At 40.9% G+C, this 21,868-nt stretch overlaps 1 protein-coding gene across 2 annotated transcripts in view; it reads left to right on the forward strand.

Annotated features, from left to right (window-relative positions):
• The window catches only part of LOC126418840 (fatty acyl-CoA reductase 1-like), a 266,538-nt gene that overhangs the window by 219,845 nt on the left and 24,825 nt on the right, over window positions 1-21,868 (forward strand). For both annotated transcript variants that reach the window (XM_050085819.1, XM_050085818.1), the window contains 3 exons: window positions 2,039-2,184; window positions 14,178-14,287; window positions 21,234-21,426. In XM_050085819.1, the coding sequence (XP_049941776.1) occupies window positions 2,039-2,184; window positions 14,178-14,287; window positions 21,234-21,426 (449 nt within the window). The remainder of the gene's footprint in view (window positions 1-2,038; window positions 2,185-14,177; window positions 14,288-21,233; window positions 21,427-21,868) is intronic.

The raw sequence follows: 21,868 nt of genomic DNA on the forward strand, positions 1-21,868 counted from the left end.
CCGGTGGTCGTCCGAATGCTCGGCGAACTGCGTCGAATAGAGTCCCAGGGTGACGTCCATCATTGTCATGGTCTTGAGAATTGCTGAATACCCTTCACTGAAGCTGCTCACTGCCAGGAAAGTCGCAATCTCCAGTCTTCGCAGCGGAATGCAAATGCTTGGGGGCTCTTCCAAACACACGCGTTCAAACTTTCATTTGAATTTTGTGTGTTTCCTCCCAAGCACCGGCACAATAACTCGTCCTCCGAAAGAATAAAACTGGTGAGTGAAAAAGGCCGATTTCAGGCAGGTGCATTTTTTTAGTTCAACTGCAAATAACAAACATTTCCGTTCCGGATTCGGAAAAACCGTTTCAGGGGTGGATTCTAAACACTTTTATGGATCCAAAAATGCAATTTTTTTAAAAAAAATCGTTTTTTTGAACCAAAAGATAGTAAACCTCCCCTTAAGATAAGATCTTATAAAGAACCATCGCCTTTCGTCATGGGATGAATAAAAGCATTACGGAACCTGGAACCGTGATTACATTGCCAGGTATAGCTACAGTGTCTGCTGGACAGGAAAACTATGGCAAACCAAGAAAATTTGAGAAATCATACGCAGCACGTAGCCAACTGTGTTCCGGCGTGTACAGCATGGAGCGTTGCGTACAGCTGACAAATAGCAGATAATGCGGTCGAGAATAGGATGTCAGCCCTCAAAGCCGGCCACACAAAGACGTAGATGCAAGATTATACGACCATAGTAGCAGATATTAAAGGTAGATAACGTTGGCCAACCAACGTACTTCCAAAAAACAATTGCATAACTAAAGTACAAGTTCGGAAGACAAATTAGATAAAGCAATTAATTATCAGCTTTGAATTTCGTGCAAGAATATTAATAAAATAGGAGCAAAAACACAAAATTAGTATCGGTAAAAAGGTATCTATAAAGTGTAAAATTTTTAAAACCTTTCAAGCAGTAATACTTGAAATGACTCTAAAACATTAGTCATCGACCGATAAAATCAGTTAAAAGATAAGGAATAAAAAAGGTATCGTCACTTTCGCAATAAAAGCTATTGGTAGGTTGGAATAGTGGGTACTATATCACAATAACACTGGTTTCTGATAACCAATTCATCGTTCATTTTCATCGAATGGAACTAAAAACTCTAAACGACTGACTAAACAGGATGAATTCGGGAAGCATTGTGGTTGCTGCCATCTGGAGAAATGCTTCAAGGCTAAGTACCTTGTTTTGGCGTAGCCAAAGTTTCTAAAGGCTGCGCATGAATGCACTTTGAAAAGGCGACATTCATTTTGACCTTTTGTAATATCTTCTAAACAAAAGGAATGTGTAATTTAAAAAAAAGGTTGTTTTTTATCTTTAAAATGTCCAAAATAGGAAGTGGAAGACAAAGATTTGCTCCTGACTTCAACAATGAAAACACATCAATCTTCAAAGTAGATTCATTATCCTACAAAATTACTGTTTCTTTGCTTAAGCGCTAGTGAACCTCCCCAGACTCAGGTACATTGTTTTGATATAATTCGCCCATACCATGTACCAAAAGGAGTAAAAAGTTGTTCAGTTTTCCTTTAAACCGTAGAGGTTTTGGATTATATTTCTATTTGAAAGTTTAAGTTGACCTACTTGCCTTTAATGGTCTAGTAAATTTGAGGGCCAAATTAAAATTGTTTTTAACAGTTTTCCGAAAAACAAATGTTACTGTATTCAAAAGCTTCGACGATTGGTTGTTAAGAGAATACTGTTGGTGTAGGTCTGATGCAACATAAATGTGTTTTATGTTCTTGTTCTAATTTTACTGATCAAAATTTTGCCGGCTTCGGTAGCCGTGCGGTTCTAGGCGCTTCAGTCCGGAACCGCGTGACTACTATGGTCGCAGGTTCGAATCCTGCCTCGGGCATGGATGTGTGTTATGTGCTTAGGTTAGTTAGGTTTAAGTAGTTCCAAGTTCTAGGGGACTGATGACCTCAGATGTTAAGTCCCATAGTGCTCAGAGTCATTTGATAAAAATTTTGGTTGTTTCCAGGTGTTCTTACATATATCAACGTCTTTCTGCCACTGTGACAACTCTATTCTTGAGGAGAAACTGTATCCAGCGAGAGCAGACCCAGAAAAGATAATAGATATTGTCTCATGGATGGACGATGACCAGTTAGCAGCGATAACGCCCAAGTATGTAACAACAAAAGCTCTGATTGCAGGAAAGTTTTGCTTGAGCGAAGCCTTTCAGAAAAATGTGCAGGACCCATACAAATTAAAATTGTAAATCACGTTGCTCTCTAACTGTTTGATTCAATCAACTTCATTCTTCCCTGCTTATACCTTAAAACTGTATCTCTAATCTCTTAAGTAGGTCCTATAAATAGATTATCTCTCATTTTGGTTATTAATCGATAGATCGCCAATTTCAAATGTTTCATTGTTGTGGTAGATGAATAAAAATAATCCAAATCACCTGCAAAAAGATTTCACCAGGTAAACAAAAGATAGGAAGAAAAAGTGACACGTTATTGTGATAAGTCACAATGGTTACAAAGAAGCAGAAATCAAAAGGCATTACATTAAAAGCAATGAACTGCATACACATAATGATAAGAGTCATTGCACTAACGAGTTACAAATAAAAATTTAAAATCACCTGACGAGATTCGAATGCACAACCGTCTGTATGTTACCAACGCCCCTTCACCACTTTGCTATCTCACTACCCTTTCGAGTGCTATTATTTTTAAGACACTAGTGTATCATGTGGAATTTCGGAATACGGTACTGTTTCGTCGATTACTTGCAAACGAGAGCCCAACGAGGTGAATGGCAGGTTCGATCCTCAGTGTAACCCAATGATTACCGTGTTTTCTTTTCCGGCAATTCAAACGAAGAGCTCGTTTGGCTACACTGCCTCTGGCAAGTTGCTTGAATTTGAGCATGCGACAACCTGATTGGCGAACTTCAATGTTAAGTAACTCGGAACTAGTGCAACACATCGATTTTTTTCTTAACCATTATTTCTATGCACAATTTCCTCTATAACATCCTTACAAGCTGTTCAGACAGTTTCTGACGATCCTGTAAGGCCCCCTCCAGTTCACTTAGTCATCAGTGCCATGCTGCTAGTAGTAGTAGTAGTAGTAGTAGTTTATTCATCCAGAGACAATTTACATTGCATGGATTTCGTCAAAAAATACATAGTATATATACACTCCTGGAAATGGAAAAAAGAACACATTGACACCGGTGTGTCAGACCCACCATACTTGCTCCGGACACTGCGAGAGGGCTGTACAAGCAATGATCACACGCACGGCACAGCGGACACACCAGGAACCGCGGTGTTGGTCGTCGAATGGCGCTAGCTGCGCAGCATTTGTGCACCGCCACCGTCAGTGTCAGCCAGTTTGCCGTGGCATACGGAGCTCCATCGCAGTCTTTAACACTGGTAGCATGCCGCGACAGCGTGGACTTGAACCGTATGTGCAGTTGACGGACTTTGAGCGAGGGCGTATAGTGGGCATGCGGGAGGCCGGGTGGACGTACCGCCGAATTGCTCAACACGTGGGGCGTGAGGTCTGCACAGTACATCGATGTTGTTGCCAGTGGTCGGCGGAAGGTGCACGTGCCCGTCGACCTGGGACCGGACCGCAGCGACGCACGGATGCACGCCAAGACCGTAGGATCCTACGCAGTGCCGTAGGGGACCGCACCGCCACTTCCCAGCAAATTAGGGACACTGTTGCTCCTGGGGTATCAGCGAGGACCATTCGCAACCGTCTCCATGAAGCTGGGCTACGGTCCCGCACACCGTTAGGCCGTCTTCCGCTCACGCCCCAACATCGTGCAGCCCGCCTCCGGTGGTGTCGCGACAGGCGTGAATGGAGGGTCGAATGGAGACGTGTCGTCTTCAGCGATGAGAGTCGCTTCTGCCTTGGTGCCAATGATGGTCGTATGCGTGTTTGGCGCCGTGCAGGTGAGCGCCACAATCAGGACTGCATACGACCGAGGCACACAGGGCCAACACCCGGCATCATGGTGTGGGGAGAGATCTCCTACACCGTCATCGAACCCATCGTTCAACCATTCCTAGACCGGCAAGGGAACTTGCTGTTCCAACAGGACAATGCACGTCCGCATGTATCCCGTGCCACCCAACGTGCTCTAGAAGGTGTAAGTCAATTACCCTGGCCAGCAAGATCTCCGGATCTGTCCCCCATTGAGCATGTTTGGGACTGGATGAAGCGTCGTCTCACGCGGTCTGCACGTCCAGCACGAACGCTGGTCCAACTGAGGCGCCAGGTGGAAATGGCATGGCAAGCCGTTCCACAGGACTACATCCAGCATCTCTACGATCGTCTCCATGGGAGAATAACAGCCTGCATTGCTGCGAAAGGTGGATATACACTGTACTAGTGCCGACGTTGTGCATGCTCTGTTGCCTGTGTCTATGTGCCTGTGGTTCTGTCAGTGTGATCATGTGATGTATCTGACCCCAGGAATGTGTCAATAAAGTTTCCCCTTCCTGGGACAATGAATTCACGGTGTTCTTATTTCAATTTCCAGGAGTGTATATACACACATATAGGGTGAACAATACTATACAAAATACAGATGTGCATAGTGGACTACATAACATCAGACCACATTGAAATAGCATGTACAACTTTGATTATTTACATTGTTGTATGAGAAAGACTTTTTACATGGAATACACAGTTGACATTTAGATATAACACATACAATTCTAGCACTTTTGTACATATTATTTATTTAGATCATAGCAACAGTCAGATAAAAATTACTATTGGCACAGAGTACATCAATATAATTGTTTAGGATGAAGCTATTCCAGGTATTCTTTTACACTATAATAGCAGTTGGTCATTAAAAATATGAATACTGCTTCTTTAAATGAAGACAATTTTTTTATTTCTTTTATCTTTACCGGTAGTTTGTTATACAATCAGCTTCCTTGTATGTTTGTTTGTTTCTGCGCCAAAGCCTTGTTAACTCTTTTTATATGAATGTCATTGCACTTTCTTGTGTTGTAAGTATGTAGATCCGAGTTGGATGTTTTATTTGCCCGGTTGTAGGTCGCAACATGTCAGTGTTGGTATTTCATGAGACACAGCACTTGAAGTGATAGCTGAGATAGACGATGTAGTACATTATAGAAAGGTTCAGCTCACTCACATTCAATGAATTTATCACTGGTTTGGTAGACAATTATGTTTGATGGGAAACAACAGACCAAAACAGTGTCAGTGTTTTTGCCACCAGCAGCAATCACAACACCAGTAACAATCCTCTTAGCGCCTAAATAGTAAGAGGTTTTTGTGGCAGTACACTTAAACTAATGGGTTGGGTGACAACATACAGTGTATTGTCAAAACAACTGTCACAAACATGTGGGTGTTACTGATGTGATGTGTTTTGATGGCGACCAGTAACTGAATCTGTGGCTGGGAAAAATTACATGTATGCCAAATTTAGTGTGTATAAACAATTATTTGGCAAATATTGCTGTACAGCAAATGGCTTTGATGGACAAAAGATCAGCAAAGTCTGTACACTTAAAAAAAGTAATAAATGATTTAATATAGTTTTAAAATTTACAGCATGTGTAATTTTCCTATCACAAATATTATTATACTTTTTCCTTTGAGAACAGATGTATTCCAATCATATGAATTTGCTAGACAGTTGCTAGACTTAACACACTCCAGAGATCTTCAACTGCAGTGTGATAGGAGATATCTACTTCAATGCTCCAGTTATAGGGGAAAAACATTTCAAGGATTTTTTTTTCTGTTTTCAGCATGCATGTTAAAAACCTTAGTTAACTGATAGAGCCTCTCTCTCTCTCTAACATAGTGTATGTCTGAGGTTCATCTGTAATGAGTCAAAAGTTATGCTTTAAACTGCTGTCTGTACAGAATGGAAATATGTCTGCAGTCTTCTCTTGAATCAGAGCTGTGTATTTTTCCAAGTCTTTGTGTTTCTTGCTATATGCAATAATTTCATAGATGATAGTTGTCATGATACAGATGCAATAGTTACTGCAGGGGATTTAAGTAACATCGAAATTTCTTCATGCATTCTGAAAACAGTATTACAGGACAACCTCTTTCATTCCCCAACAGAGATATACACATTATCTGTACAGCACACATACATGGGCTACATAGCCCGACCCATAAAATAAGTGTGATTATTGAAAAGTACCACTAAGTCTCATGCACCTAAATATTTAGTACCTTAGAAATAAGCTTAATATATTACAGGTTTTTGTAAATGAACACGCACCTCACGCATTACTGTTAACTGAGCATGGGTTAAAATCTGATGAAATTATTTATTGTAAACTAGAAGGTTACTTCTTTGCAAACATATATTGCAGACAGCAACATAATGGTGATGGTGAGGCAGATTATGTTAATGAAAATCTCTACCCCTCCCTCCTACATATCGCTCACAGTTGGATCATCAGGATAAGATTAGAATAATTACTACACGAACAGAGGCATTCAAACAATCATTCTTCCCGCACTCCATACATGAATGGAACAGGAAGAAACCCTAGTAACTGGTACAATGCTACGTATTCTCTGCCATGCACATCACAGTGGCTTGCAGAGTATAGATGCAGATGCAAGATGTAGATGTCTAAGGAAATAAACTATTTAGATCAAGAAGAAAAGTTATAGGCACACCAAAGGGTGCAGAAAGAGTATGATAAAATATACAGCTATTGGGATTTATTATCTGCTCACATCAACAAAAGTTTTGCATTACCTCGTTTCTGAGAGTTCGGAAACCTGTGCAGGAAACTGGAATAGAGATCAATATAAACATCATTTCTGCCCTTTTTATTGCTCATGAGAACCACACCTTGCATGTTGTACCACCATACAGTGAGACCTTCAGAGGTGGTGGTCCAGATTGCTGTACACACCGGTACCTCTAATATCCAGTAGCACTTCCTCTTGCATTGATGCATGCCTGTATTCGTCGTGTCATACTATCCACAAATTCATCAAGGCACTGTTGGTCCAGATTGTTCCACTCCTCAACAGCAATGCAATGTAGATCCCTCAGAGTGGTTAATGGGTCGCATTGTCCATAAACAGCACTTTTCAATCTATCGCAGGCATGTTCAATAAGGTTCATGTCTGGAAAACATGTTGGCCACTCTAGTTGAGTGATGTTGTTATCCTGAAGGAAGTCATTCACAAGATGTGCATGATGGGGGCACGAATTGTCATTCATGAAGATGAGTGCCTTGCCAATATGCTGCCGATATGGTTGCACTATTGGTCGTAGGATAGCATTCATGTATTGTACAGCCATTATGGTGTCTTCCATGACCACCAGCAGCGTACATCAGCCCCACATAATGCCACCCCAAAACATCAGGGAACCTCCACCTTGCCTCACTTGCTGGACAGTGTGTCTAAGGAGTTCAGCCTGATCGGGTTGCCTCCAAACAAGTCTCCGATGATTGTCTGGTTGAAGGCATATGTAACACTCATCAGTGATCAGTGAGGAGAAGATGATGCCAATCCTGAGGGGTCCATTTGGCATGTTGTTGGGCCCATCTGTACCATGCTGCATGGTGTTGTGTTTGCAAAGATGGACCTCACCACAGGTGTTGGAAGAGGATTTGCGTATCATGCAGCCTATTGCACACAGTTTGATTCATAACACAATGTCCTGTGGCTGCACGAAAAGCGTTATTCACATGGTGGCATTGCTGTCAGTGTTCCATAGGTAGCGGTCATCCACTGCAGTAGTAGCCCTTGGGTGGCCGGAGCGAGGTATATCATCGACAGTTCCTGTCTCACTGTATCTCCTCCATGTCTGAACAACATTGCCTTGGTTTACTCTGAGACACCTGAACACTTCCCTTGTTGAGAGCCCTTCCTGGCACGGATTTGTTGGTAAGGCCATTAGGAGGGATTCCATGAACCAAGCAACAACACCTTACCATCAAATTACCCATCTCTGGTTGCCACCCCTCCTTCCACAATAACCTCCACCTGTTCAGATTCTGCCAATCCTTGGCCCTCACCAACATAGTCCTGCAAAACCATACCAACCAAGCCCAATCCTCCTTGCAGTATCTTCTCTCCATCTGCAAAATTCTCCTGCTATGTAATCCCAAATTCCTGGAACCCATAATACACATTGAAACTCTTGCCCTGCAGGAACTTGAGCAACATGCACTCACTGCCTCAAAAAGCTCTCCATCCCGCTCACTTCCTATTCCCGTCTTGGAGTACCACTGTCCACCATTTCTACAACAACCTCCAAACCTCCTCCATGCCCCCTCATAGCTGAGAAACCCTGTCTCACTGACCTAGTACACTTACCCCACCCTCCAAAACTCCCTCCCACCACCACACAGAACCCAGAACCTACACAGACTCACAACACAGTTACGAACCTTTCCTCCAGAAGCCTTAGTCCTACAGAAATATCAGTCCTTTCCAAAGGCATCACCTTTTGCCCCACTCCCAAATTTAACCATGCAGGACTAGTTAAAGACCTTCTCTCCTTCTCCTGGTCCCTATAGTGGAAACACTTTCTCGTCACCAACCCAACCAATCAGACTCATCCAAAGACCAATATTGAACCTTGCCTAACTCAGTTCACTCCTCTATCCAACCGTGATCCACCCCCACTGCCTCCAAACCATCGCCTATTAACTTTCCAGAATTTCTTAACCTCGAACCTTGCCTCACCATCATTCTCCAAACCCCTCAACATGCAAACTAACCTTACATCTGCAGAAAGAACTGCAGGCCACCATCTAAAAACTGATCCTGACCTTATAAACCTACCTGCACACAAAGGCTCCACCACCGTTGTTTTGAGCCACAAGGATTATGTGGCAGAAGGACTCCATCAGCTGTCAGATACTTCCATCTTCAAGCCATGCCACAGTGAGCCCATTCCAGTAATCCAGCAGGATCTCCAGTCACTACTAAAATAGTTAGACCCATCCCAGAACCTCTCCCCAGAGCCTTACTTACCCCTACCACCCCCCGCACTCCCACCTTCTACATGCTTCTTGAAGTCTGTAAACCCAACCACCCAGGACGCCCCATTGTGACCGATTACTGTGCCCCCACTGAGAGAATCTCTGCTCTCATAGACCAACACCTTCAACTTATTACTCGGAACCTATCCTCATATATAAAAGATACCAACCATTTCCTTGACCGACTCTCCACAGTTCCTGTCCCTTTACCACTCGGTGCCCTGCTTGTCACTATTGATGCCACCTCCCTGTACACTAATATTCCTAATGCCCATGGACTTACTGCTATTGAACACTAACTTTCCAGATGCCCTATGGATTCCAAACCAACAACCTCCTTCCTAGTCTCCATGACCAACTATATCCTCACCCACAAATTACTCCTCCTTTGAAGGTATTACCGACAAACAAATCCACAGTATGGCTATGGGCACCTGGATGGCACCATCCTATGCTAACCTATTCATGGGCCATCTAGAGGAATCCTTCCTAAAATCCCAGAATCCTATACCCCTCACCTGATTCAGATTCATTGATGACATCATTGCTATCTGGATTGAAGGTGAGGACACCTTATTCACATTCCTCCAGAGCGTCAACAACTTCTCCCCCATTTGCTTCACCTGATCCTACTCAACCCAACAAGCCACCTTCCTAGATGTTGACCTCCACCCCAAAGATGGCTACATCAGTAGCTCCGTCAATATCAAACCCACTAACCACCAGCAATACCTCCAGTTCGACAGCTGCCACCCATTCCATACCAAGAAGTCCCTTCCGTACAGCCTAGCCACCTGTGGTCATCACATCTGCAGTGATGAGCAATCCCTCTCAGAATATACCAAGGGTCTCACTGAAGCCTTCACTGACTGTAATTATCCTCCCGTCCTTGTACAAAAACAAATCCCCTGTTCCTTATCTTTCCAGTCTACCACCACCTCCCAAAGTCCCACAGTCTGGTCACAGAGGAGCATTCCCCTCATAACTCAGTACCATCTGGGACTGGAGCAATTGAATTACATTCTCTGCCAGGATTTCAATTACCTCTCGTCATGCTCTGAAATGAGAAATGTCCTGCCCACTATCCTTCCCAAGCCTCCTACCGTGGTATTCTGCTGTCCACTGAACCTACACATTATACTTGTCCACCCTTACACAACCCCCTGTACCTCATGGCTCATATCCCAGTAATAGACCTAGATGCAAGACCTGCCCCATACACCCTCCTTCCACCACCTACTCCAGTTCGGTCACTAACATCACCTATCCCATCAAAGGCAGGGCTATCTGTGAAACCAGTCATGTGATTTACAAGCTAAGCTGCAACCACTGTGCTGCATTCTATGTAGGCATGACAACCAACAAGCTGTCTGTCTGCATGAATGGCCACCAACAAACTGTGGCCAAAAAACAAGTGGACCACCCTGTTGCTGAACACACTGCCAAACATGATATCCTTCATCTCAATGACAGCTTCACAGCCTGTGCCATATGGATCCTTTTGACCAACACCAGCTTTTCTGAATTGTGCAGGTGGGAACTTTCCCTGCAATACATCCTACATTCCCGTAACCCTTCTGGCCTCAACCTTCTTTAGTCACTGTTCACGCCCATCCAGCCCCCTCCCTGTTACCATTCCAGCACTACACAGCCATCATTTCACCGCCACACCGTCTTTTAATTTCTTTACATTTCTCTGCTTTCCGCTACTTACCCCCCCCCCCCCCCCTCCGCACCTTCTCTCCTGCCCTCCATCTAAACTGCAACACTTCACTGTCTGCCACTCCCACCATACTATCCCTCCCCTTCCCCACCCCAGCTTCCTCCTTACCCCCACCCAGTCGCCACTCCCATCATGCACTGGTGCTGCTGCTTGCAGTGTGGTTTTAGTTCTCTGAGACCGCTGACATGTGTGCAAGTTGCATTTGCGAGTGTGTGTGTGTGCTTGTGTGTATGTGTGTCTACAGCTGACAAAGGCCTTAATGGCCGAAAGCTATAATTGTGTGAATATTTTTGTTTTGCCTATCGCGACTCAGCATCTCCGCTATATGGTGAGTAGCAGCTTTCCTTCTCTGGAATTGTTACATTGCATCCTGGATTTTCCATTATTTGATTTATACATATGTGCACACATTAAAGGGTTAAGCAGTATACCCTTATACGTATACCTGTGCTACAAAATTGTTATTATTTATGCTTTCTTATATCTGATATGAACTTCAACTTTAGGTATCTTTTGTTGCTTTTTGGATGACAAAGTTGGTAGGAGAATGTGCCAAAACTGCATGGTTTCATCAAACTCCAGACACCTGTGTGTGTGCTCCAAGTGCATCCCATTAACAGCCAAACTACTTTCTACATGCTGCTTTGTGTAGCATTTCTTCCTCTGTTTAGGTGGCTGTTCTTGCCACTCTTACTCCCACTGTCTCCTTTCTTCTTCCTCATAATGTTCTTTTGATGAATGTTCATTATGTTGCACTTATGAAATGTTCATGACATTTGGACACAATTCAAACTTTCCATGATGTGAACTTATTATGTTTTGAAACACATTTTTTGCACTATAAGATGTGTGCAATTCTGACTCAAGATTGTTACTTGCAAGCCACATATTTCAGTCACTTTTAATTCACAGTTCACTTCCTACACAGTACTTGGTGAGTAACTGCATCTTCTTTACTACCCATTACACAGGTTTTTCAATAGCATTTGCTCCACACAAGGCATTAAATGTGCAAGAATACCACATGATACAAATCCCCATAAAACTTTCTTACTTTAGCCATGAGCCCATAGAAAGCAGTGTAGGAGAAACAGTAAAAATGGTCATACCTTCCTTCTCATGACTATTTATGTAAAGTTAACCCTTTCTTGGATTACGTTAATGAATTGGCAAATAAGGCTTCTTCCTATCTGGCCCCATAACTCCCTCATTGACGTAATCCATCAAAGCAGTTCTGGAAGCATCATGGATTTGTTTGGAGATGCAAGCATGCAACCTGTGTGTCTATTGTAGCTTATCTATTTGAACTTTACTATGCCAAAAGCAGATATTAACACTTAATACTTAGTAAACGAAAGCGCTGGCAGGTCAATAGACACACAAACAAACACAAACACACACACAAAATTCAAGCTTTCGCAACAAACTGTTGCCTCATCAGGAAAGAGGGAAGGAGAGGAAAAGACAAAAGGATGTGGGTTTTAAGGGAGAGGGTAAGGAGTCATTCCAATCCCGGGAGCGGAAAGACTTACCTTAGGGGGAAAAAAGGACAGGTATACACTCGCACACACACACATATCCATCCACACATGTACAGACACAAGCAGTCTGCTTGTGTCTGTATATGTGTAGATGGATATGTGTGTGTGTGCGAGTGTATACCTGTCCTTTTTTCCCCCTAAGGTAAGTCTTTCCGCTCCCGGGATTGGAATGACTCCTTACCCTCTCCCTTAAAACCCACATCCTTTCGTCTTTCCCTCTCCTTCCCTCTTTCCTGATGAGGCAACAGTTTGTTGCGAAAGCTTGAATTTTGTGTGTGTGTTTGTGTTTGTTTGTGTGTCTATCGACCTGCCAGCACTTTCGTTCGGTAAGTCACATCATCTTTGTTTTTAGATACATTTTCCCCACATGGAATGTTTCCCTCTATTATATTAATACTTAGTAATATATACATGATTCCCCTGCATATGGACTATCAAGCAAGATTGTTTCTCATGGCTCACAAACATCTCCTCACTGCACTGATTCACAACAGTGCTATATGGTCCATACATTACCAGTACGTTCATGAGAAATAGCTTATTTGGTGTTGTTGTATACTGCAGCACTGTTAAAGGCAATATTACTTCTATGAGCTCCAGCATCCCAATAAAATGTAATTATAGAAACTAAAATGTTGTCAAAATAATAATCCTCATACCTATCACCACAGCTAAGGTCACTCAGGCATGTGTCTGTGGTGATGCTTGATTAGCATGTTGCTAATTTGAATACTGATAGTGGAATAACTTTTCACCATGGGTATTTTACCAGCAAGGGAGGACAGGAGGTGTTGTAAAGTTTTGAGCTCCAGATATTTCACCAATGTCGTGGATTAAATTCCAAACTTCTACATGATGTCTCATGAAGTGAGAGTATGACACTCTTGATGGTAATACATCAGTTAAATGGGGTCATTTAAGCTCAGTGGCCCATTGGAGCTATTGGAGAGGAGAAAGCTACATGCCAGCATTAGATTCCATCCTTTCTATTCTCTCTCATTATCATATAACATTCACACCACACTTTGTACACACCCATTACAATCACACTCAACAGATGTACTTGAGATTCACCTCTCACACATCACATAAAGAGGGATATTACATGCAGAGGAAGAAAACGAGTTTACAGTTAAGTGGCTGAATAATCCTTCAAGAGTCTCCTACTCAACAATGCCACGTGACTCTAACAGGCCTCTGTAGTATCACATCTACATCTACATTTATACTCCGCAAGCCACCCAACGGTGTGTTTCATGATTGTCAGTATGTATTAATTAATATGTTAGGTCTACCAGAATGGAGATCACATTTAGTGATTCCCTAGCACTATAATATGGATAACACCAAAACTGTACATGTGTAAGTCCAGTACAATCTCTGCAACAAAATGGCAGAATTTGTAGACACTTACAGTAGCAGTCCATTCTAACCCATTTAGTTATCTGAATCAGTGAATTGAAATAGAAAACAAGCTGTTGCGTTACCACACCAAGTCAACACTTATAAGCTACCAAATGCATTACCTGACATCATACAAAATTTGTATAATGTTCTGTTTGGAGACTTCAGGTCATACAATATGTATGGATCAGAAACTGATTGCCTTTATCACTTTATATCATTTTAACAATAGTGTCATTGTTGTTGAGTACATAATTCTCATCTCTGCCACCAGACAGTGTTTTGTAAAACATACAGGATATGTATCTCTTAAACTGTTGATTGTCACTATGTGATTCCCTCTTACCAATTGATTTGCCCTCATTTCTTCCAGCATGGAACAGCCAGTTTTAAATACTATTGATTATTACTAGCATGTAATGTGCAGTTTTCATTGTGCTCATTTATTATTTTACTCCTGCAGGTTAGTGGGTGATCTTCCAAATACTTATGCCTTATCCAAGAATCTTGCTGAACAGTTGGTTGCAAATTATGCACAGAAGCTTCCTATTGTAATCGCCAGGCCATCCATAGGTAAGCACAGGCCATTATTTTATGAAGTGCTAGTTCTAAAATCACTTCCTTTAACAGAACTGTCTGTAAGGAAAAATACAATATAAAAGAGAACTGTGAGAATTCAGTATAAATTATATGCAAGTTTAGTGTGTAATTAGCCTTCTGCCGAAAGGGCACTGCACTGTAACATGTAAGATGGTGGTGTGTAACGTAACTACATTGGAGCATGAAAAACAGCATGCTGTAATCAAATGACAAATTCAAAGAGTTCATCCACACATGGAACACTCACTCTTCCAGCATGGCAGTTCCAGACCGCATAAGACCGCTATGCCTTGTTCATTGTCATCAGTTGTCCCCCATACAGTCCTGATTTGCTCCCTCTAATTTTCATCTGTTTCCAAAACTTGAAGAAAACCTTTTAGGGCTACACTTTGATTGTGATGAAGTGATGCAAGCAGAGGTGAGGTTGTGTGGCTTGTCAACAAAGTCAAACGTTCTGCAGTGATGGTCTCAAGAAACTGGTCTTTCGTTGGGAGAAATGTGTTCATTGCCAGAGTGACTGTTGAGAAAAATATATCTATATACATTAAGAATAAAAATATAAATGTTAATAACCTTTGTTTTATTTAAAAACTTCAAGAGGTTTCACATGAAAAATTTGATGCATTGCTTTATAGTATGGCGTAGTATATCTGAGTTCTGGGTTGCCATGTATGTTTGGAAACAGCTAGTTTTTTGAAACTGAAAATAGTATTTTGGAAAGAGAGGGAAAACTAGGCGCAGACATACTCAGGTATATTTGACAGAACAGTAAAAGACATTAATCAAAGCAAGTCACCTGGAGTAGGCGACACTCCCTCAGATTTATTGAGACTATTGGGAGAACATACCATGACAAAAATATTCCACCTGGTAAATGGGAAATGGAGGTGACATATTTGATCCAGTAGACAAAAAACTCAAATCCACTGAAATAGAAATCAAAGCTGCATTTGAGATTGTTTGGGCAATACTCAGTATCGGGGGTGAGCATAAAATGATAATTGGATCCATCTGTCACCCATCAGACTCATCTTCTGATGTAACCAAAAACTTCAGAGAAATCTTCAGTTCACTTGTATGTAAGTTCCCCAATCACACTGTAATCATCAGTGGAGACTTTAATCAACCAACAATTAATTGGGAAAATTAAGTTTTGTTTGTGATGGGTATTATAAGACATCCTGTGAAAATTTACTAAATGCCTTCTCTGAAAATTACCTAGAACAGATAGTTAGGAGCCCTACTTGTGAGGGAAATATATTGGATCTAATGGCAACAAATAGAGCTGACTTCTTTGAGGTCCTTGGGGATGTCTACATTGAAACTGGTATCAATGACCATGATATGGTTGTGGCGACAATGAGTACCAAAATACAAAGGACTACTGAAACAATCAGAAAGATTTTTATATATCCAGTAAACTAGATGAAAAATCAGTAGCGTCATATCTCAATGAGGAACTTGAAACTTTCAGCACAGTGCAGGAGCATGTAGAGGAACTTTGGCTCAAGTTTAAAAGAATAGTTGACCATGCACTGGATAGATATGTACCCAATAGAATAGTTAATAATGGGAGGGAACCTCTATGATATACAGTCACTGTAAAGAAACTTCTAAAGAAACAGAGACTACTGCATAATAGGTGTAAAACAAAGCATAGGGCTAAAGATAAGGCACGCTGAATGAAACACACTTGTCTGTCAAGAAAGCCATGTGTGGTGCCTTCAATAACTACGATAGCAGAATATTGTCAAATGACATTTCACAAAGTCAAAGGAAATTCTTGTCATATGTAAAGGCTGTTAGTAGTACCAAAGGTAGTGTTCATCCCTAGCAAATAAGACAAGAACTGAAACTGAGGGTAGCAATGCAAAATATGAAATGCTTAACATCTTTTTAAAATGTTCCTTGAAAAAGGAAAACTTAGGAGAATTACCACTGAAAAGATGCATGAAATAAATGTTAGCATCAGTGGTGTTCAGCAACAGCTGAAATCGTTAAAACTGAACAAAGCTCCAGGCCCTGATGGAATCTCTGTCAGATCATGTACTGAATTTGTGGCTGAGTTAGCCCATCTTCTCACTGCAATCTATCCTAGTCCCCTTGAAGAAAAGGCTGTGCCCAATTCTTGGAAAAAAGCACAGGTCACACCCGTCTACAAAAAGGATAGAAGAAATGATCCAGAAAATTACCATCCAAGATCCTTGACATTGATTTGTTGTAGACTCTTAGAACATATTCCTAGCTCAAACATAATGAAATATCTTGAACGGAATGACCTCCTCAATACCAACCAGCATGATTTTTGAAAACATCAGTCATGTGAAACAAAACTTGCACTTTTAACATGACATACTGAAAGCTCTGCATCTAGGCAACCAGGTAGGTGCAATGTTTCTTGATTTCTGAAAAGCATTTGACTCAGTACCACAACTTTTCTTACTGTCAAAAATATGGTCATAGGGGGTGTCAAGTGAAATTTGTTACTGGACTGAGGACTTTTGGCAGGGAGGAAACTACATGTTATGTTGGACACAGAGTCATTATCAGATATAGAAATAACTTTGGGTGTGCCCCAAAGAAGTGTTTTGGAACCCTTGTTGTTCATGTTGTATGTTAATGACCTTGCAGACAATATTATGAGTAAAATCAGGCCTTTTCAGATGATTCAGTTATCTATAATGAAGTACTATCTAATAGAAACTGTATAAGTATTCAATCAGATCTTGATAAGATATCAACACGATGCAGAGATTGGCAACTTGCTCTAAATGTTGAGAAATGTAGAATTTTGCATTTCACAAAATGAAAAAAATGTAGTATTCTGTGATTATAATATCAATGAGTCACTGTTGGAATCTGCCAACTCATACAAATACATGTGTGTAACACTTTTTATGGATATGAAATGGAATGGTCACATTGGTTCAGTCATGGGAAAAGCAGGTGGTAGTCTTTGGTTTATTGGTAGATTACTGGGGAAGTGCAATCAGTATAAAAAGGAGATGGCTTACAGATCACTCATGCGACGTGTTCTAGAATATTGGTCAAGTGTCCGCAACCCGTACCACATAGAACTAACAGGGGGTACTGAACGTGTACAGGGAAGGGCAGAATGAGTGATCACAGGTTTGTTTAATCCATGGGAGAGTGCCACAGATATACTGAAGGAACTGATGTGGTAGACTCTTGAAGACAGACGTAAACTATCTCGAGGAAGTCTATTAACAAAGTTTCAAGAAGCAGCTTTAAATGATTACTCTAAGGACATACTACAGTCTCCTATGTATCACTCGCACATGGATCATGAGGATAAGATTAGGATAATTATGCATTCACAGTGGCATTAAATCATTCTTTTCATGCTCCATTTGTGACTAGAACAGGAATAAACTCTAATAATCATTCTTCTCATGCTCCATATGTGAATAGAATATGAATAAACCCTAATAACTGGTACAGTGGGATGTGCCCTTTGACATGCACCTCATGGTAGTTTACAGAGTATAAATGTAGATGTACATATATGCAACATACTGGGTGGTTATAACTCACAGAGGTTCAGTGTGGGCTGTAATTAATGTATGGCAGCAAAACTTGATAGATTTGCTAGAACGTTAATGCAAAAATTGATTTACACTGGAAAAAGTTTGTCCAATATTGGCCCTGAGTGCAAATCTGGCCTGAACAAAATCTCAACAATGCCTCCAGTGCTTATATTGAACAAAATGTGTAAGTGGTAGTTAATAATAAAATCAATATTATGCCTTTCTCACTTGCTTGATCTTTTCTGCCCATATTCCATTCCTAATCCATTACATAATGGAAGCATTTCTATGTGTGTTTCCTGCATTCATAGCACCAGATTTGCACCTGATGGCCATCATTGGAACAATTTTTTTCCAGCATAAATTAGTTCCACATTAACACATTATCATATCTACAAAGTTTTACTGCTATATATTAATTACAGCCCACATTGGACTGCCATGAGTAGCTGCACTCTAATTGTAACCACCTAGTATATGAGGCAGGCAAAGCCCCTCAAACTTAAAGAAAAATGAAGTAATACCATTTCCAAACAAGGCTGGCACCATTTAGTGCAGTTTGGTAAGGTCATGTTGCAAAATATTAATATGAAATATCAAATCAGTAATCCAAAACAGGTAAAGTTGGCCACCAGTAAGGTCAGTTTGCACTTCAGAGAAATATGTGAACTTGTGACTCAATATTCATCCTAAGATTTATCTTAAAAGATAGATTGAGCAAAGGCAAACCCGCATTTATAGAATTTGTAAATTCAGAGAAAATGTTTAACAATGTTGACTGGAATATACTCTTTGAAGTTCTGAAGGCAACAGTTATAAAATACAGGTCAACTGTAAGTTGTATTGAAATCAGACTACAGTTATAAAAGCAAAAGGGTATGAAAGTCAAGCATTGGTTGAGAAGGGGGTGAGATAAGAGTTGATACCATTGGTATGCTGTTGTTCAATACAGTACCATACATTAAACTATTTCAGATAGCTGTATCTATTTTCTTAATTATGTATTTAGTGACAGAGGTAATGAGGTATTGTAGTTAGTAATTTTACCAATATGTCATCAACTACACTACTGGCCATTAAAATTGCTACACCATGAAGATGACATGCTACAGACATAAAATTTAACTGACAGGAAGAAGATGCTGTGATGTGCAAATGATCAGATTTTTACAGCATTCACACAAGGTTGGCGCCGGTGGCGACACCTACAATGTGCTGACATGAGGAACATTTCCAACCGATTTCTCATACACAAACAGCAGCTGACAAGCGTTGCCTGGCGAAAAGTTGTTGTGATACCTCATGTAAGGAGGAGAAATGCCTACCATCATGTTTCCGACTTTGATAAAGGTCGGATTGCGGTTTATCGTATCGCGACATTGCTGTTTGCGTTGGTCGAGATTCAATGACTGGAGACTCGGATACCATGGCTGCGCTTACCCTTGATGCTGCATCACAGACAGGAGCACCTGCAATGGTGTACGCAATGACGAACCTGGGTGCACTAATGACAAAAAGTCCTTTTTTCGGATGAATCCAGGTTCTGTTTGCAGCATCACGATGGTCGCATCCATGTTTGGCGACATCGCGGTGAACGCACATTGGAAGCGTGTATTCGTCATCACCATACTGGTGTATCACCCGGTGTGATGGTATGGGGTGCCATTGGTTACACGTCTCGGTCAAATGGTTCGAATGGCTCTGAGCACTAAGGGACTCAACTGCTGTGGTCACAAGTCCCCTATAACTTAGAACTACTTAAACCTAACTAACCTAAGGACATCACACACATCCATGCCCGATGCAGGATTCGAACCTGCGACCATAGCGGTCGTGCGGTTCCAGACTGTATCGCCTTTAACCGACACGTCTCGGTCACCTCTTGTTCGCATTGACAGCACTTTGAACAGTGGACGTTATATTTCAGATGTGTTACGACCCGTGGCACTACCCTTCATTCGATCCCTGTGAAACCCTACATTTCAACAGGATAATGCACGACCGCATGTTGCAGGTCCGGTACGGGCCTTTCTGGATACAGATGTTCAACTGCAGACCTGGCCAGCACATTCTCCAGATCTCTCACCAATTGAAAACGTCTGGTCAATTAGGGCCGAGCAACTGGCTCGTCACATTACGCCAGTCCTAATTCTTTATGAACTGTGGTATCATGTTGAAGATTCATGGGCAGCTGTACCTGTACATGCCATCCAAGCTCTGTTTGTCTCAAAGCCCAGGCGTACCAAGGCCGTTATTACGGCAATTATGACAAAAGGTGGTTGTTCTGGGTACTGATTTCTCAGGATCTATGCACCCAAATTGCGTGAAAATGTAATCACATGTCAGTTCTAGTATAATATATTTCTCCAATGAATACCCGTTTATCATCTGCATTTCTTCTCGGTGCAGCAATTTTAATGGCCAGTAGTGTATTATCTTCCAAGAGCAGTAAATACCCTTTAGCTGAAACTTTATCTGAAACTCTTTGTCACATCTTGTTATAGTTTAAGAAGAATACAATTTAGCTTTCTGGCTAATTTATGTAGTTCACATCTAAGCGTGTGATAGGTCCAAAGAGTTAAGGTTAATAATTTTTTGATAAAAGAAAGATAATGAGCAGCTCATGCAAAACTACTATCAGTACTGTCTACTTTTTTTCCCCCTCAAGACTGAAATGCCTATCATTCAGCAACTCTGTTTTTTTTCTGACAGTTTCCTCCTGAGCAGTGTGTACTTGGAGCATGGTGTAGTTGGCTCTTTTGCTTTGAGAATTTTCTCATAAACATACTTTTTGCACCATTAACCATTTCCATAGCTTTGAACAGTTATTTTTTTATCTTCAGTATCACTTTTCTGTTCAAATGGAGAGGAATATTAGTAATTTCTTGTTTACCAGTTATTGGCAAATTGAGACCGAATTGATTCTTGTTTTTACAGAAGTCACTACATCATCTGCACTGCACATTTGACAATGCTTACATTGTCTGAATGTAATACTGACACTTGTTCAGAGCAGGTCTCTTCTGTGTACCTTATTCTAGCACCATTAGTGTAACTGATTTATTATTATTGTTATTATTATTACTATTATTAATATTAGTAGTAGTAGTAGTAGTAGTAGAAGAAGGAGGAGGAGGAGGAGGAGGAGGAGAAGAAGTTATAGCAAAAGTTGTGCTGATGATTATACTACTGAATACTACATCCTTGAAATTGGCATTAAGCAAATCCACAATATTTTGACCATGTTAACTTCTGAAATTTTCAGTTACCAATGCATTTAGTCATAAAAATATTTAAATGCTGTATTACTTGGGTTCAGTACTGAATTTTTTTAGAATCAAGTATGTAGACAATGGTTTTCTTTTCAACAGTAATATCATCCTGGAAGGAACCTATGCCAGGATGGGCAGATAATACAAATGGACCAGTTGGTCTGTTAATAGCAGCAGGTAAAGGTGTTCTGAGGACAGTGCTTGGACATCCTGGAATTTATGCAGATGTAGTACCTGTAGACTGCACAGCAAATGCCATAATTGCCCTGGCTTGGCATCTTGGAGAAAACAGGTTGGTCCAATAATAACTATTAAATTCAGTTATTTATTTCATTAGTTTTACTTTTTTCATTTTCATTTTATATTGCATAAAATCAAGAATCATCATTTCACTTTCAGTGATGAATTCTGTTGAAATAAAGTGAGTTTTGTTGTTTCTGTTTCTTTACTTTTATTTAAACTTGACCTCTGTGCCAATTACACATGGTTATAGACTAGGCCACTATATATCCAGACATTCTAAAATTAAAATGATGATAACAGTAGTAGTACTAGTAGTAGCATATATTTCAAAAAATTGATAACATATTCAGAGCCTATGAATATGAAATGTTTCTAAATCGTATGATAACATACCTACAGCAGTAAAGACAGTTGTTCATAAAACTACCCTTTAAGGCCTATTACGAGCAAGCTGCAGCAGATAAAAAGTATAGTATTGCTATAAAACAGAT

Source organism: Schistocerca serialis, chromosome 9, assembly GCF_023864345.2.
Source record: "Schistocerca serialis cubense isolate TAMUIC-IGC-003099 chromosome 9, iqSchSeri2.2, whole genome shotgun sequence".
Classification (NCBI taxonomy): domain Eukaryota; kingdom Metazoa; phylum Arthropoda; class Insecta; order Orthoptera; family Acrididae; genus Schistocerca; species Schistocerca serialis.